At 42.4% G+C, this 18,184-nt stretch overlaps 2 protein-coding genes across 2 annotated transcripts; both read right to left on the minus strand.

The window, feature by feature from the left end:
• Positions 1–1,791: 1,791 nt before the first annotated feature.
• On the minus strand, positions 1,792–6,366 carry cidec (cell death inducing DFFA like effector c). The gene is made up of 6 exons (XM_068594856.1): positions 6,286–6,366; positions 4,499–4,567; positions 4,235–4,388; positions 3,829–3,978; positions 2,978–3,168; positions 1,792–2,222 (listed from the first exon to the last, which is right to left on the minus strand). The coding sequence occupies exons 2-6, from the start codon at positions 4,561–4,563 to the stop codon at positions 2,039–2,041; spliced, it is 744 nt and encodes a 247-aa protein (XP_068450957.1). The 5' UTR covers positions 4,564–4,567; positions 6,286–6,366; the 3' UTR covers positions 1,792–2,038.
• Positions 6,367–11,061: 4,695 nt separating this feature from the next.
• uqcrc1 (ubiquinol-cytochrome c reductase core protein 1) lies at positions 11,062–17,757 on the minus strand. Its single transcript, XM_068594877.1, has 13 exons — positions 17,617–17,757; positions 16,263–16,403; positions 16,034–16,120; positions 15,490–15,619; positions 15,077–15,275; positions 13,707–13,786; positions 13,481–13,596; positions 13,012–13,155; positions 12,246–12,406; positions 12,050–12,135; positions 11,871–11,959; positions 11,690–11,765; positions 11,062–11,598 (listed from the first exon to the last, which is right to left on the minus strand). The coding sequence occupies exons 1-13, from the start codon at positions 17,677–17,679 to the stop codon at positions 11,534–11,536; spliced, it is 1,437 nt and encodes a 478-aa protein (XP_068450978.1). The 5' UTR covers positions 17,680–17,757; the 3' UTR covers positions 11,062–11,533.
• Positions 17,758–18,184: the final 427 nt, after the last annotated feature.

Raw genomic sequence — 18,184 nt, forward strand, 5'->3', positions numbered from 1 at the left:
GAGGGAGGAGGAGGAAGAGGAGGACGTTCAGTTTGAAGGTTTAAAACTTCGATCTTGTCTGTGCTGTCAATGCACATGTGAAAGCAATACAAACAGATGTACGTGTTGCCTGTTTGGCTTCATGGGGAGCTGCACAAAAACGGATACATTGCCTCCAATGATGATACTTGAGGTAGTGATCGAGGGCTGAGGATTATACATCTCACAACTTTCACTTTATTTTAAATAAATGTCACACAGCATGCATGCATAACTTGAATCTGGCATCTGTGTTTAAACTATCCTCAGATCTTCAAACTAGAACTTTATGAATAAAGGACATGCTGGTCGACCCGCTGACCCACAGCAATTACAAAAATATGAAGCTGTCCAGATTCAAAGAAGTGAGTTAACCAGACCTCCTGTAGCCCACTCATCTCTGCCCATAAAGCCATTAACTGCTGCTAGCCTAACACATAGTGACAGGCGGCAGTTGACTTGCATTGTGGGTAATGCAGGCGTCAGGTTTAAATACATTTAATAGGATTAAAGTTAAAAATAAAAAAAAATTAAAAACTGGATGTGTTTCTGCTGCATACATTTTTGATTGTCCATCATGAGTCTGACAGTGTGATGGTAAAGCCAATGAGAACTCCTTCAGGAATTGAAGCCGATTTTGAGTGTTTTGCAATTTTTCACTGTCAGATATTTTGGAGTGACAGTGGGTTCCCATCTTGCTTCGTCTCTTTGGTGAAGCAAACCCTTTTGTTTGGATTGATCGGAGGTCGTCCTAATGAAAGTGGAGTTTACAGTAAAGCTATACATTTACTCAAACTTCAAGGTCAACCATTAACAGCATGGTTGGGGATTTTCAGTGGGCTTATCCAAACACGGTGAAGTGAAAGAAAAATCAAAAACACTTGCTGAACCTGTTAAACAGATATTGCAGAAACCAATCATGGAGCCAAGTGTACGGAACAAGAGACAGTCACCCCCTTGACTTGTTTCAGTTCAAACAATGGCACTTTACCGCTGTTTAATCCCTTTGATGGTAAAATACTCATGCATTCATGAGATGCAATTGAATTGATGAACGGCCAATACCAAAGACTGTTGGAGAATGTTTTCATTATCCCACGATTCATTATCTCATTACATGTAAACATCCACATGCCTCAATACATTAGCAAACGATACAGCTACTCATATTATGTGGGTTGTATATTGTCATGCATGTAAACATTGATTGAATCTCAAATTACCAAATCTGTCAACGATACCATTACTTCTGGTTATATTTTCTGGAGAAGGGACAGAAGAAAAGAAACCAGCAGAAACGGTGAACCACAGTCAGTCTCCAATTCTTGACCTACTGATATGTACCTTATTTATCTTTCTGGTGTATCAGACCGCCAATTTGGTTGAAAATCTGTCTGCGGCTTTTTGCTGCAACCTTTTAAGACGAGATGGCAAAAGTGGCACTTCTGCCACCAGCTGAAGCCATCATCTCTCTTCCCTCGCAGCATAATGGTTTGCTTCCGGCCTCTCGGCCCTTGCAGCTGCTCTTACTTCGTTCTCTTCCTTGGATTTTCTGAGGCAGGGGCAGGCTGCAGCTGACAGGACAGTGCAGGGGACAATTAGGGAAGCGTGGGAGAGACAGCTGGACCTGTTGCCAATTACACTGACTTTTGCCAGGAAACACACGCACACACAAACCCCCACACGCACACTTGTAGAGCTACTGTCGACTTAAATAGACTTTGAGGAAACGGAAATAAAATAGTTAGCTTTATTTGTTCATCTTCCTCGGAAACGGTTACAGTAATGAGTAAAAGTGCTTTCTGTGGAATAACTTGTGGTATTAGCTTGTACATATAGGGCAAAGAAGAAAAGCGTAACAGAACAAGAAAGTTACAGACTGTTGCATTGTTTGAATTGTCCGCACAGTAAGCGGTGACAAACGTGTGAAGATCAGCCATGTCATCTGTGACCATCTACATTATGTGCTAAACCTAGGACTGGACGAGGTGTTTGTGCCATAATCGGCCGCGCTAGTCCATCACCAGTGGGTTATCTTTCCCAGCAGCATGCTATGCAGCTGCTGGATCCTGCTTTCATGTGGCAGCGCCAGGCTTTTCTCTGCTCGCTCCTCCTCCTCCAGCAGCTGCTCGATGTAGCAGGAGGATCCCAGCAGGATGTGGCCTGTGGCCTGCATGGAGAAGATGGTCCATCGCAGAGCTTCCCTGGAAGCACAGCGCGCAGAGAGAAAGTGGTCACACGCAGCAAATTCACATTTGCAGCAACTTGAGATCCATATAATGGTATGAGACGAGTGTATTATAGGTATAAGAGTACTTTTCTTTTTTAATTGAAATGTCATATCTTGAGTAATTGTCATAAAATTAACTACACAAGCCAATTACATGAAATATCATTCTTCACATCAACTCCATCTCATAAAATAAAAAACGGGCAATTAAGAAACAACCCTATTCTCCTGCCACGTGAGCGCAACAGACCCATATCTGACCAGTCTGCAAAATGTAATCCTCTCTGACTGAAGCTCTGTGCCAATGCTAAAAACCAGCAGATCTCTACAGCGATGACATAACATGAATTTAATCCCGGTAAAATCAAACCTTTTGTTCTTCTGCAATCTGATTATTTAAACTCTGCCACCCACACATGTACACTTATTTAAAAATGAATTTACATGTTCAAGGTTGAGCACAGAAGACTATTACAACTCGTGTTGATATGGTAGAAAAGTAGCTAATGTCGAGAAATTAACCTGAAAAAAATAGCATGGCAACCGTGATGATCTGCTTGGTATTTTATGAATTGGAAACTAGAAGTAGATACATTTTGATGTATTGAATAAACTAACTAGGAAAAAAATTGACAGAAACACTTTGAAGAGAAGAAACGACAAATATTGATTACATGACACAAAAGCAGAATAATGCCGGAAGGCGTCAGATAGCAGACAGACACTCACTTCAGCATGTTTTTGGCAGCGTAACAGCGCAGGTCATAGGACACGGAGTAAGCGCCGTACAGGGTTGCTTTCACATTGAGACAGCCAATGAAATCCTTAGGGTTGTTTTTGTAGAGGTCAAAGGTCAGCTTGGCCACATCTGTCCGGTGCTGTATCCTGCACTCGCTGAGCTGATCTCTGGAGGGGCTGTTCTGTGAGGAGACAGGACCAGAAACACAGGTTGTGTTAAAGGGGGCACAGACATTTAGTTGGCGTGACTGCACCCAGCAAATGTTGCCAAATAACAGCGAGCTTCACTAGCAGACATTATAGACTGAAGCTCCTGCTAGCAATGATGGGAAAGGCAAATGACAATCAAGGAAGGTCAATGCGAGGTCACCAGACAAAACATGTAGGGGATTGGGGGGGTGGGGCTGCAAATCACAGGGTGTCTCAATTTCTATGGAAATTAATCGCTTTTGGGGAAAAAAAATTAAATTCAACACCAGATTGTGATTCTTCTATAAACAATTATAAAATGGGGGAAACTAATCTCTGGTGCTTGCCCTGAGTTCAGCCTTTGGACAATAACTGACATATTCTTCCTCGATTTAGTTTGAGGATACAATAATTGCTGATTTAATTTCACTGTATTACTCTTCAGCCTACAGACCCCTGTACTATCCATATTCACGGCCGCGTCATTGAAGAAACAGATATTCCCCCGTTCATTTCAGACAATAGATCAAAGACTTACTGGCACAACAAACCCTGAACACAAGCAGTCAGTCAGTATATTAAACGGCACACTGGGCAGCGGATAAACAGGGACATCTAGTGGTTGATGTGGAAAAGGGTCAAAACCATCATACCGGCTGTGGGGTCCACTTGTGACCCTCCTCCAGGACCATGAGGACAGCATTGTCTGGCAGAGTCTGGAAGAACTCCTCCGTGTCCACCCCTGTGCCATCTTCATCCAGCACCAGGGCGCCGACACACGGCACGCTTAGCGAGTCACTGACCTGGGAGAGCGGGCACGGAGAGGAGCAGTTCAGATAACATCTGTTACACAAGGATAGAGCATTGTTTCAGTCGGGTATACACTTCAATCTAGTGAACTTTAACCAGCATGAGCCTCACAGACGGCGCAGCAAAAAATGAGTCACAGGCCAATCCGTCTGTGGCCGTTTTCATCACCACTTCATCATCAGCCACTCTCGACTACTTCATGAACTCAGTCCACACACCCACACCCACACACACACACACACTTCTCGCCTTGTTCATCAGGTCTTCTAGCACGTCTGCCACGATGCCCTTCTTCAGACTGCGGTCGGCATTTGTGACCCTGAAGGGCTTTAGCCGAGGCGCTCGACCTGACAGGAGCTGCTGGGTCATGGAGGCACTGGCCGAGACGCTGGCTGTCACACACCTGAGAAAAGATGAAAGACGTACTGCTGAAACTCCATGATGTTCTATCTCCTCCAATATTAACTGGCAATTGTTGACCCTGCGATCCAGCCCCCGGAGTAGTGCTCTTACTTGGAGAGGGAAGACGGAGTCAGAAGGCTGAGGGATTTCATGGCGTAATCCATCCGAGAGCTCATCGACCTGCGATTGGAGGAAGCATCGGTTTACAAGTAGACAGCTGGAAGACAACACATCATCACTAGCAACAAGTTACATTCCCGACAGACCTAACAGAAGGAGCAGGTAAAAGGTGACTGAGTGAATATTGCAGCTTGAAAGTTCAAACATGTTACAGTCAAAAGATAAAGAATTAGCGCAAAGGATCTGAAGTACAGTCTGGTGGAGCATGTCCTATTTAGAGTCCAGGCCTCCATGTCTACATCTATAATAATTAACTCTCATCTGTAAACCAGACCCTTTTTGTGTTTCAAAAAACTACACACATGTCACAATAAAACCAAACAGAAAAATCTACAACATATCTGACCTAATTGTTATAGAAAGGAGACAAGCCGTTGTCCTGGCCGTGTGTGAATGTAATCCTTTTCGTAGTCCTGAAGTGCTGCTCCTAACTCCACTAAACCTCTCTGACACGTTCTTCTCTTCTCGCCGTGTCTTGCGCCACTTGGTGACTGAACTTTGTGCTGATGACTGTTGAGCTTGTGCCAAGTTTTATTGGGTAATTTTCCATGAGCACTGCTCTGACTGCTCTCAGTTATACGAGTCAGAGTTGCGTGCAACTAAGCATTCAAACTACTGAGGAAATCGTCCCTCTTAAAAACACGCCGACAGTTTGGTCTCTTACCATTTTCTTCAGATTAACTGGAGTTTGTGATTAGAAGGATTTTGAAGGACATCAAATGGTATTTTTCAATGGATATACAACAAATTCAATCATATTTAGCTCTACTGTATTGGAGTTTATTTGCACGGTTAAATAGCGAGAAAATGTGATTTGAATAATTTGGTAAATCATCCCTTTAAAAAGACAAAACAAAAAGGTTTGTCATAAGAAAACCATAAGTCTTGGTGAACATAACATTGTTGCCCTTGAGAGCAAATTTGTCCCATTCGAGCTTCAGGTGAAAATTCTCATCTCTAAAACAATTTTCTAATAAATGTGATTTCAAATACTTTCTTTGTATCAAGCTAGAATAAAATGAATCACAGACAACAAACATGAGTAATGCCATGTCCAAGTTGAATTTCTACCTTTAATGCAGTCGAAGGAGGATTTGGTGATAATGGAAAGATACTTTTATTTTTAAATTGTATTTCCCATTATTTCAAAAAAGGGGAAAACTATTATTTTTTTCTACTTCATATAGAACTATTCAAACTTCAACCTCTGACAAAAACTGATGACAATTTGCACTTTTGTTTCGGGTCAAAGATTGTGGAGAATATCTGACAGTAATGCAATTGCTTTAAAGCACCACTTGAAGATGTATGTTCAATGTTCACAGAGTCATCTCACACATTAGTCCATACCTCCCAGTGTTATGACATAATGGTACACACGTGCAGATATTCTGACAACGGCGCACACAACAACTACTAAAACCGAGCACATTTTTAATCTGCCGTTTGAAGGAGAGGCAGAGAGACGGCTGCAATGAAACTATATTTCTTCCATCCTGGTCAAAAGACCCCTCCTAGTTTTTATCAAATGTGTGGTCCGGCAGTCCGGTTAAGTTGGAAAGAGATTCACAGATTCGACAAGTCCGAATCTGTGAATCTCTTTCCAACTTCACCGGACTTGCACAGGCTTGTTTTTTTATTTTATTTCACAGAACAAAAGTGTGATTAAAACCCAACCAAAGCGCAACGCAAAACAACAGTAAAATATTCAGACTTACTTTCCCTCCCGCGTGCTTCCTGCAGCGCAGCCAAACGGAGCCCGTCGCTAATTAATCACACCTGGATGTCACTGATTTACCGTCTTTTGCCAATACGTAAACTAACGATAGCCACAGTTCATTTAAGAGACGCAACGAGGACACCGTGCGGACAAATGTAAAACTTCCTCCGTGTCACTTGCCGAACTTTGCAGCGCTTTGGAGATGAGTGAACATCTTTACTTAAGTAAACCAGAGTACCACAATGTATGTGCACTGAAGTAAAAGTACAGATGTGAAATATTAGCAACTAATTTACTCAGAATTGCCCACATATTGTGATACAACCCACATTCTTAGAAAAAACACTTAAAATTGTGATTTATCAGAGAAGTGCAATCATTATAAAAACCTTTATTTACATTGATCACACTGTTATGATGAAGAGTCGAGTTATTTAGTTTTTTCACATTTCTACACTTTTTAAAAAAGTAGCCTTTGATAAGTAAACCAGTGATGCTTCGTTGTATAGATTATGGTTACAGCATTACACTGGAAACAACCTTGTGCTCATTGAGTTTGTTGGGGTAATTTGTACATCAGGGTTTGGAGGGTTTCTCTGATATCCAGTAATGACTTTATAGTGGCATTGTTACAGTGTCGCGCCGACGTATTAAAAACATGTCTTGTATAATTTGCACTTGTGTTGGCTTTAACAACCACGGCTTGAAGTGGTAAAAAAACAAAACATGATTCAAGGCTACGACCAGCGTAAAACTGGAAAAACTCCGGTGAAAATCAGATTAGCAGTTGATTTCACTCTGTTGCTTCATATTTCGTGCTCTCTGCAGGGACACAGATGAATCATTCTACGAATATTAATGCAACGTAGAGCAGATGATGCATCAGACTTAAAATAGCTGCGACTTCTTTGCCAAATTGATCAAGTATCAGTGAACAAAGGTCTATAGAAAGGGTCTGTTCTTCTTTCAGAGGTCAATATCCTGCCCACGTCTTTGTGCTGTTATCACATATCAGACCCTGCTGTGGTGACGCATGCTCATTTGGCTCAGACCCATTCATTTGTGCTTCATGGGTTGCTGATGCTTGTAGTTAAACTAATCATGGCTCATATCAATGCAATGTGCGAAATGAATTAGACTTGAGAAAAAAAAATACGATTATCATAGTAGATTTAATTGAACAACCTTTTTTTCTTTGAATCCAAGATTACACATGCAAACACAAGACACAGATTTCAGAACCTGATCACAGTTTCCGACACATGGGTGAACAATCTTTGAGACAAAAGACCAGCTTCATCTTATTTTGTTTGACATTGTTTACAGTGTCCTTTTGTTTAGGTTTCTACATCACTCTCTCTGTTTTACTTCTGTTTCACGAGTCAGCCCATGGAGTGTGGTTTTGGGTGTAAAATGAGGTCATATAATCGTTTAATGCAAGTACAAAAGTAAAGCAGATCTAATCTCTAAAGGACAGATACTGGCCGTAATGACTGATTTCACCTGAACTAAAACAGTTTCTAACCAGGTGCCAGTGTCACAATGTAAGAAGTTAACTCCTCTGTGAGGTGAGATTTTGTCCATTGGGCCCTTGACAGCTCCCAGGGGCCCCCCACTTCTTATTTCCTCTTGCCTATTCGCGCCATCAGTTCTGCATTGGCTGCAGCCTTGGTTCTCATGTCCTGGTTCTTGGCCAGGTCTATGAGGACACTGAGGATGCTGGTGGGAACATCAAGGGACAGGGCGAAGCGGGACCCCTGCTGGGCTCTCTTTGGCACCTGGGAGGCCGGGCGCGGGGCTCGTTCCTGCCGGAGCAACGAGTTCAACACGCCGCTGCGGTTCAGGATGTCGACGGCCAGCACGCTCCTCCATGTGTCTTCGTCAAGTTCAGCGAGAGCGAGGCTGCTCCTCTGGCTGTGGGTGATCCGCGGCAGCAGCAGAACGAAGCAGAAACACACGCACACACGCACACTTCTCATGGTCAGGACTGTCTGCAAGGAGAGGAGAACAGGTCAGCCAGTGGCTCTTGATTTCACAACTCTAACACTGCAAGGCTTCTCTCAGCCGTCACTGTCCTGATTAAAAAATGTAATGAAAAATAGAAGACTGTTATAGCAGCAACACAACAGGACAGTCCTACTATTGTATATGTATCAACAGCTACACAGTATGTAAGCTAATATTCACATTTCAATAGTCCCTGTCAATGAACAAATGGAGATACGTGATCTACCCAGTCTGCAGTAAATGGTAGAGACTAGACATAAAAAGCATGTTGGAAAAGTACTTTGTTTATACAGTTTTCTGTAGGGAATTACAGATTCTCCAATATTTTATACACTTGTCCTATAATTACTAATACTAATCAAATAAATCATGCAATATGTTCTCACAGATGAAAGAAATCTTGCAATATGATAAATGACTGAAATCATGCAACATGTTCTGATAAATGGAGGCTACCTGTGAGCCTTAACAGATGTCATAATCTCCATCAATACTTACTCAGTCAACCTTGTGAAAAGTTAGTAACTTGACAAAAAGGCACTTCTCCTTACTCTGGCCTAAAGCAAGGCTTTGGTTAATCTTGTCTTTGACCCAATAATAGTGTGGGCTTCTTCTTCTTCTTCTTTTTCTTCTTCTTCTACAGGAGGATAGACCTGTGTGACACGCAGTCGGATGTTCAAATGGACTTCTGCCTCCTTGTCCACGTCGGGTTTTTGCCGTGGCACTGCCCCTTCCCCTCTCTGTTGTTCTTTTATATCTCTACACCCCATCACCCTCCCTTCATTTCATCTCATTTCCTCTCCACTCATTGCAGTCTTTCTCCTTCTAAAAATAATATGATGGCAATCACAATAGTTTGCCTAGAATGAATGGGAGCGTTGCCCCGAGTCAAAGCACCACTGAACCCCACCACTTCTGTTCAAAAAGTTAAGTACCAACACGTTGCAGAAAATAATTGCAAAACAGTATTTTCTTATCATGGTGTCATGAGTTTCTCTATTGTCGATCTTCCAAGCAGACTGGGTCACTGAAGCATCATCATTATAAAGGCGAAGAATACAATGTGTTTAAAGGCAGTGGTAAGAGGAACAGTATTGCTACTGAGATCACCAACGTTTATGCTATTGCAGATTGTTGTGACGCCGCAAATCCAAAAATAATGGGGAGCATGCTCTATGTATACTTGTTTGTGGTTTTACAATAATGATCAGCAGCCTGCCACAAAAACTCCTCATTTGGGAGTTCTACATCAAAGAGCACCCCCAAATTCTCCCACATTACTGTGACAGCGATAAATTCTACAGGGAGCATTTAGTTGGGAGTAATTAAATGTGGCATCATCAGTGAGAGAGTTTAGGGAGGCAATTACATATCTTGAAATGGTTTTAATGCGTTTCATAACCATTAAAGTAAAATAAGGGAAAATCAAAATGTGCTCCTTAAGTTCCTATTTTGCAATGATAGGCTTGATTAAAGCCTGTCATTCTCACACAGCCACTCCGGCTGTGTGCACGTGTACCTTGAAATGTTTGCCATGACATGGAAAAATCTAAATGTTGGACAATGTGCATTGTTACTTTTTTGTTTCGTTTTAAGGGAACATTATGTACACATGTACAGAAATCCTTTTTTATGAGGAACATTATGTACAGAAATGTCTATTTTAAGCCCGTAGAAGTGTTGGGAGGTCAGAGGGGACCTTCACTAAGAAAGCCCTCTGGAAGACATCAAGGAGGACGGGGCGGTCGGGCCTAGGAGGGAGACCAACAAGACAAAGCCTATACTTCCATTCCTGAGTCACCTCCAGTCCAGCCCATCAAGGAACTTATCCTCATCTGACTAACGACATGGATATCACAAGAGCAGCCTGATTACAATAGTTGGGCCCTCAGGGGCCTTTAGGATTACGATCTGACTCAGATACTCTCCGATAAACAAACACAGGTCACACGAAGGTCATCCAGAAGCAAACAGAGATATCCTGGCTTGTAGGCTAAACCAATGTTATCACAGATATTGCATTACGCAGCAATACACACTATAATCTAAGACGATGTCACATCTATGATTCACGATCCAACATACATGCATATATAGCAGAGAAGGTCCTATTGTCACTCAATGGCCTATTGACGTAGGTTCTGGATCAGATAAATGCAACATGTCAGAGAGCACGTCATTAAAATGACTTTCATCAGTGACGTCAATCTGATTGTTGTTCAAGTTTGAATTGCCATTGAAATTTTGGATAAAAACTTAATTTCAAATAAAAAAATTAAACAATTACATGATAGCAAATGGTGGTGTAAGTATTGATAACAAGACAACAGCAAATGCTGAGAAGACATTACGGCGGTGAGCAGTAAAAGCAGCATGGTGCTGCCGTCCGTGTGTGGCAACTCGACTAGAAAGGCGCAATACAAGTCCATTTACCAATGAATGAATAAAACGATGAAAATAACTAGTGTGCAATCAGGAGGACAGTTATTTGGATCAACATCATCCAACATTAAACTCAGCAATCTTATCTGGTGTCCCTTTTTTCTAGAACTCTGAAGCCCACTAGACGAAGCCACATTCTTGCATATTGTATGGGTTTCAGTCCTGCAATAGTCTCAGAATTAAATGAAAAGGTGACTAATGTGTGCACACATTCTCCTGTTGGCCTTTCTACTTACCACAGTTGACAGCGACACAAAAATAGTGCAACACTAAAAAAACGTAAGAAGTTCTAAAGGTGTAATAAAAAAAACATGCTGGGACAATCTTTTACAGTATTTTTTATTTTGTCGGAATGAGAGCTTCTGTTATGTACAATAAAGGACAGAAACAAACGTTACAGAAATTATAAATATACTCGTGCTCCGAACTAGTTGTACGTTGTGTGTCCAGTAGATAATTATTCACTGTAAGTAAGTCTGCCATCTCTCCCCTCCTCTCTGCAAGTCAGGACCAGGTAATGAGGATCTGCACGGTACAATTAAGAGGTAACCGATGTGTCAAATTTAATACTCAAATGTGCAGACTGACGGCCCCCTCACGGCTAAATAAGAGTGATTGGCGGGCAGGATTAGATAAGGGGGCGTGGAGAAGAAAGAGGATGAATGTGCTGTCAAACCAACGAATGGACAATCATCTGGCGTCTGCTCTCACCGTGATGGCGGGAGGAAAACGGATTATGGTTGAGGTGGAAGATGAGGCGCAACAGTGGGACACACGGAGCAACATAAGTACGCATCTTAAAACCTCAGCCAGTACATGGCACTGCGCATTCTGTTGTAGTCGGGTAGCTGCTCGACAGGACCTGTTGGGAGGGAGCCAGGAAAGACAGATTAGAGAGAGAGACGTTACAGCATGGGTTGCTGCAAAAGCACTAAAACCCGCAAGGAACTCACCGACACCTGCCACAGCGGGACACTTATCGTAGAAGTATTTGGAGCAGACGTCTCGCACGATCCGGGGGGTCACGGCCTGAAAGAAAACATGTGGATGGAAGTCAGAACTCTTATACTACAACACTTTGGTTTAATTGTACAAATGGCATGAATGGGCCGAAACTCTTGGGTGTCAACTCACATCGATCCGAGCATCCCACTCTGCCAGAGGAATACGGCGCCCGTAGTTCAGGACGTGTCTGCCGATGTCGTCGCAAATTGGGGTTGTTCCTAAAAGACAAACGGGTGCCGTTGACTTGAGATTCGGGAGGGGTTCGTTCACGTGTGTTCGCGGAAGTGTATGACAGACATGTACCGTACCATTGAGCTGTCCAACCAGGCTGGCCTTCAGAGCGGTCTTGCCTCTGGCTACATCGCTCTCCGTCACTGTGGTGCACAGGTTCATCCTGCGGAGACAGTGGAGACAATGAGAAGACATGCATACATTGACCTACAATTAGAAACTGACATAACATTACAGATGTGTTGCTCGGCGAGCATGCGTCTCACTGCTGACCAGGCATTCTGGGACCAATGCAGCATATCTTCAATGTTGTTCCCATCGGTCACTAAGTAAATGCCCAGCAGGCCGGTGTCGCAGTAAGAGGAGTGGAAGGCCTGGAAGCTGTGACACAGGTTCTCCTCCGCCGCCAGGCGGGCCAGACGGCTGCTCAGATGCTGCAGGTGAGAGGAAGGAACGGAAGTTGATATCCGACTGTTCACAATCAAAGCAAGATTACAATCACACCCGCAACAGTGGTAACAGAAAAACACAATAAGAACATAAAAACCTTTAAAGTTCTGTATAACCCTCCAACTGCAGGATAGATGGAACAACAACAGGAAGTAGAGCTGCTACCACTCCACAAATGTGCTAATTATAGAGTTTTATCATAATCTGTTATACGAATGAGAAATAAGAAAACTATAACATTCAAAAAAGTATACATTGTCAGTAAATTAAACAATGACATAACTAAAATAGCTACCCATCTTATACATGATTAAACCATATTTTTGGCAGTGCAATGAATTTCAGGTATTGTTCCTCCCTACAGGTCCAGAGGCAGGAGTGAGACCCCCTACCCAGCTTTACAGAGAGGATTGTAGTCTACCCCTTCATAATGGCCACTCAAAACATCAACAATCTCAAGTCGGCAAAGCTAAAAAGGGGACAGAACTGCATAAAAATTAATTAACTTTCATTGTTGTCTTTAACGCATAAACTAAAATACACTAGTACAAATCTATTGTAACCAGCCTAGATTACATATTTAACCAACCTTTCCGCCACCATAGGTGAGGTCAAAGCTGCCGATGATTGAGTTGGCCACCATGAGTGGCACGATGTCTGGGCTGGTAGCGCTGGCCCCCTCCACAGCGATGGCAATGTGGGCCAGAGGCAAAGCATCATCACGCATACGGATCTGGGAACAGATCAACAACACAATAATCACTGACAATGAAAAAGAAAAAAATACCGCTACTAATACATGCTCGATGCTCTTCCACAGGCCAGAAACACATCAAACATATCAATTTAAAATACAAGTTAAATAACTTGAAAGGATTCTGTAACCAAGTAGATGTTTGTGGCAAATAAGAAATTCCATCAAGACGTTCCCGAGATATTACTTTTAAAAAAAAATTACCTTCAGGTGTCTTTGAGACACATGTTCACTAGAATGGTACGACGTTGCTGACGCAGAGGCAGGAAAAATATTCCTGCAAAACATTCTCAACATGTCTCACCTCACTGCCTGTGAATCGGCAGGGCGACAACACGGGCACGGCATCTCCCTCATACTCAAAAGACACTCCGCTGAAGTGAGATTTGGCCAAACCGACCAGCTCCTCGTGGTTCACACCTGAAGAGGAAGCGCATCAGATAGACGCCAAGTCATTACAGATAAAGTAGAAATTCACCACTACCAGAATTTTACCTCACAGTGTGTGCATAAGGACTAAGAGGGCCTACCTCCAGCAGCTGACAGCACCATGCGAGGGGCTTTGAAGTGGCTGTTGACGTAATCCACTAGGTCCTGGCGGGTCAGAATCCTGAAAGAATTGCATACGAGTAAAGCTGGTAACTTACACATATTATGTAATGATTATACTGGGAGGAAATGCAAACATTAAGTAAAGTGACATCAAGTTTTGAATGGAAAATAATCATCATCGTAATTGGAGGTTGGGAAATTTCTCAATTCAAAGATGCATCGCAATGCGCATGGGAGCAGCTCTGGATCGCTGCAGTGACGAGACATAGTGGGAGTTTGGTTTCATCTCAGCACTAGTCTTTACTGCTGTCATTTGTCTTGCATCTTTCTCCCCTGTACTTGGTGTGTTCCACTGAGGGCTAAGCTTATACACACTGTGTGCACAGAGCAGAGACATAGCCCTCTGCGGCCAGCTCGCTTGCTGCTCTCACCACCAATATTAACTGCATTGTTGTCAACAATGAAGAAAACATGCATGCATGCACCAACATTAAACCGCATTGTTGCTAACGCTCTTGGGAAAGCACCGACTTAAGTAAAGTTCAATCAGAAGAGATACAAGTCAGAAAATGTCCGCCAGCTGCTTGGCTAGCGGCGTAAAATGGCATAATCATAAAGCTGCGACTTCAAAAAACTTATTTTGTTATAGCACACTTGGGTGTTTATGAGGTGGGTCACACAGATACTAGGGGTGGGAATCACCAGAGGTCCTACTATACAATATTGTCATGATACTTAAGTCCCGATATGATTTTATTCCAATACTGTGATACATTGAGTATTGTGATCTATTACCTTTTTTTCAACTGCAAATTGTCCCCAAAGGAAAACTTTGTCAACAAAAAATAAATTGATTGCATTATTCTAGAACCAAAAAGTTTTTGAATTGATTAAATAAAAGATTGATATTAGGCTTCCGGGTATCGATACAATATCGCCACGCAAAATATCATGATACTATGCTGTATTGATTTTTTTACCCCACCCCTAACAGATGCTGGTATTAAAATGATGCAGCTGTCAATTTTAAACTGTTCAGGTCCAACTATTTAAAGCACAAAGAAAATAGAAAGACAGTTCAGATTCATCATACTGATTAATTCTTGAAAAAGTAGCCATGTGCAGTTGTGAAGAAATAATACAGGAATTGACGCATTGAGTTGCCTTGAGAATCGTGCATTTGAATCGTTGAAGATGATTCGTAATAGAATTGAGATAAATTGTGAGGCCAGTAAAGATTCAGACATCTAACCACAACAATGTTTGGAAAGCTGTGTCCCTTTCACAATAGCTGTCAGATTGGGACAATTTTTTTAATGTGTGTGTGTGAGCATGCAGTTCTTCTTGCCTGGCATTATTGGAGGGTCCCAGCACACTGTGTCCCAGAGGAGTGCCCTGGAAGGCTGTGGCATGCAGCAGGTCAAGGCAAACTTCCTGCAAGTTATGCTCAATTTCCTCCAGCTCACGCAGCACTACACCCCTCTGCTGCTCGATATCTGCCTCGTTCAGCGAGCAGCTCTGCACCACCTCCGACAAAAGCTCCACGGCTGAGAAAACAGAGAAGAAAAACGACTAAACTTAGTTAATGTGCCAAATAGTACTAGACAAAGTAATTGGGGTTCTCAACTCATTAGGAATGTAAGTTTACATGTCCATGGATTGTTTCTTAACGCCTTCATCTTACAAACCAGAAGGGGTTTTATCAAATTCTATAAAAACCAGGGAGATGATGTATTTGACTGCTAGACCAGGTCATCTCACCTTTGGGGAGGTCTTTGGCAAGAGTCTTCATGTAGTATGCAGTGTGCTCCCGAGAGGTATAAGCGCTCAGGTGAGCACCCATAGACTCAACCTGCTGCTCCAGGGCAGTCTGGGGGTGCTTCTTGGTTCCCTGTGGGTCAAAAATGGAACATGTGTGAAAGAAAACTGTGCCTTTAATTGAATCGGTTCATTTCAAGAACTGCTCATCAATATAGTGCAATCACAGGATTGTTCAAGACAATTAATGTATAAGGAGGCTTGATTTTATTTTTCAAAAGCTAATATGCAATCTGGAAACAAAGTCAGTGTTGAACGTTTCTGCTTTGACTTCAAGTTGTGGTAGGGATGCACAGTTGAGACTTTTTTTTCTAAGTTTGACAAACCATTGGGCGGTTCAGGGAAATGCATTCAACAGAGAACAGATCATAAATCCATGGGATAAACTCATTACAGTGAATACCATTGAACTTAAACCTGACTTCCATTTGTTTACAGGAAAACTCAACAGGTTACCTTTAAGGTAAAGAAGTTTACTAATGTCTACCTTGAAAGCCATGTGCTCCAGGAAGAAGCCTGTTCCATTGTTCCTCTCACTCTCATACCGACTACCAGCACTGATCCACAATCCAACCTAGGACAGGTAGAAGATATGGGAAGGGAATGAAAAAATTATATCGACAACAACACAAATGACAGTGAAAGGGCATGTCTATAAAGTGTTAAAACAACCTCCTAAACTGGTTCTAAATAGACCCACATTACTGTGTTCTTACAGTGCAAGTGGCATGTCCAGTCTCCTCAGATGCAACCCTCAGCCCATTCTCTAGGGTAGTGAGGCGAGTTTCAGGTGCTCCCACAAGGCTCTGGGCATAGCTGACAGAGGCATGGCCATGCCTCAGAGACAGAAGGATGGGCTTGAGGAGAAGAGACAACATGTGGCATCACAGGTCAATTAAAAATCCTGCACATTTAAATTTTGTTAGAACAAAATGCATTACTGCAACTGACAAAGCAGGCTCGTGTGTCCCCTGCTTGTCTTATACTACGCACAACAAACAATACAGATGGAACATTTCTACAGGTGTTCTGTTATTAAAATAACACATTTTAAGGAAGTGTACACCACATATTTAAGACATGTTTTTCTCCTTAAGAGGGAGAGTTTAGACAAACTAAATGCAGTAATCAAGTAACGAGAGGCTCATGACAGGATTCAATGGCTGTATGTCTGACTGATGTAAACACTTTAACTTGATCCGTTCATATACAATGCAATGCAGAAATGTTTGGCACAGGACAACACTTTGCAGCTGACATTGCCACCACTGAACCTTCTGCTATCTGCCAATGACTAAAATTAGATGGAGCCAGAATACATCAGTATATATTAGTATGAATATAACAATTTTAATCAGATGTAAAACGTGAAGCTTAAACTGTCTAGTTTAACATATCATTCATCATATTGCACTGGAAGGTGGTGTCATTATATAACCATTTTCATTTCAGACAGTAATTTCAATACAGATAATTATTTCTGAAAATAATCTCTGCTGATATCGAGTATACAGTTATTACAAATGTATAAAACACGGCGTGCGATGATTTAGGATCATTCTTAAAATCTGGGAACGCCGCTTAAGATAACGTTGCTGTTAAAGTTGTTTCTGAATCTCCCCGTTTTCTTAGTAACCTAAAAACGTGTTGACATTATGGTCGACATAATATAAACGAACGTATTTAACAATCAAACATATTGACGACCGAAAAACAGCCGACACCGTCAGCGTCTCCAAAGTCACCGCGCTACCGCTGCTAGCTGGAGGTTTGTCGAGGGCAGGTGAGGACACGCGACTAACGTAACAGCTGCTGAACTCGTTAAAGACCAAAAAACGACCAGCTAGTCCGAATAACACGTATTAAAAGGAAGTTTCCCGTCAAATCTTTCTTACGAGAGGTACTGCCTCGTTTTGACAGCTGACCTTGCGTCCACCGCTGCTAACCGCTGCTAACTATTCAGCTAACCTAACCGCCCCGTCAGAAGGACAAGAAGAGCACCGGCATCCCGCTTAGACTCGCCGTGCTGCTCAAAGCTTTTCTGGTTTCTGCCTTGAAATCTGTACTCACATTGCGGGTACTGGCGAGGGCTCGACCCACAGTGCTCCCGACTCGGCACACGGACGCCGCCATTTCTTTAGCACGGTTACGGAAGGTAGGACAGGGGGGGGAAGTCTTTGGCCGTTGTCGCGTATCGCGTCTTCTTCGTCGTCCAGTACAGATATCTTTTACCTCTCCGAATGGGAATTGTCGCCCCCAACAGGCCATTGCATGTAATTGCGGTTGACGTGCCCGTCTGCCTACTGCCCACAAATCATGATTACTGTACTCCACCTGGCTCTCAAACTAGATTAATTATCCTCTATTTTTCACAGCAGACACACACAGAAACTTGACATATAGTGTTAATAGATTCAGTGTACAAATGCTAGAAAAAGGGTTAGTGTGTGATTGCAAACTGTTTTTTCTTCTTCATATACATACATTTAAAAAAAACAAAATCATAAGCTTCGACATCAATGACTTTTAAAAGTGGATTTTAAACACATGCCATGGTGTTTGTTTAGTTTTTATTATCCTTGATTTCTGATTTTTAACCACAGTATACAGGTGGTGAAGGAAATGTTGTTTCTGATGC

This window comes from Clinocottus analis, unplaced genomic scaffold, assembly GCF_023055335.1.
Source record: "Clinocottus analis isolate CAN_PGR_092001 unplaced genomic scaffold, fCliAna1.0.p SCAF_3, whole genome shotgun sequence".
Lineage (NCBI taxonomy): Eukaryota > Metazoa > Chordata > Actinopteri > Perciformes > Cottidae > Clinocottus > Clinocottus analis.

Coding starts and splice junctions, on each gene's coding strand:
- cidec (XM_068594856.1), bottom strand. CDS start 4,563: ATGAGCTCTCGGATGGATTACGCCATGAAATCCCTCAGCCTTCTGACT. Junction 4,389..4,498: donor ACTCCGTCTTCCCTCTCCAA/GTAAGAGCACTA, acceptor ATCTTTTCTCAG/GTGTGTGACAGCCAGCGTCT. Junction 3,979..4,234: donor TAGAAGACCTGATGAACAAG/GCGAGAAGTGTG, acceptor CCGCTCTCCCAG/GTCAGTGACTCGCTAAGCGT.
- uqcrc1 (XM_068594877.1), bottom strand. CDS start 17,679: ATGGCGGCGTCCGTGTGCCGAGTCGGGAGCACTGTGGGTCGAGCCCTC. Junction 13,787..15,076: donor GGACCCTCCAATAATGCCAG/GCAAGAAGAACT, acceptor CAATTCTTTCAG/GATTCTGACCCGCCAGGACC. Junction 12,407..13,011: donor TCACCTATGGTGGCGGAAAG/GTTGGTTAAATA, acceptor TCTCACCTGCAG/CATCTGAGCAGCCGTCTGGC.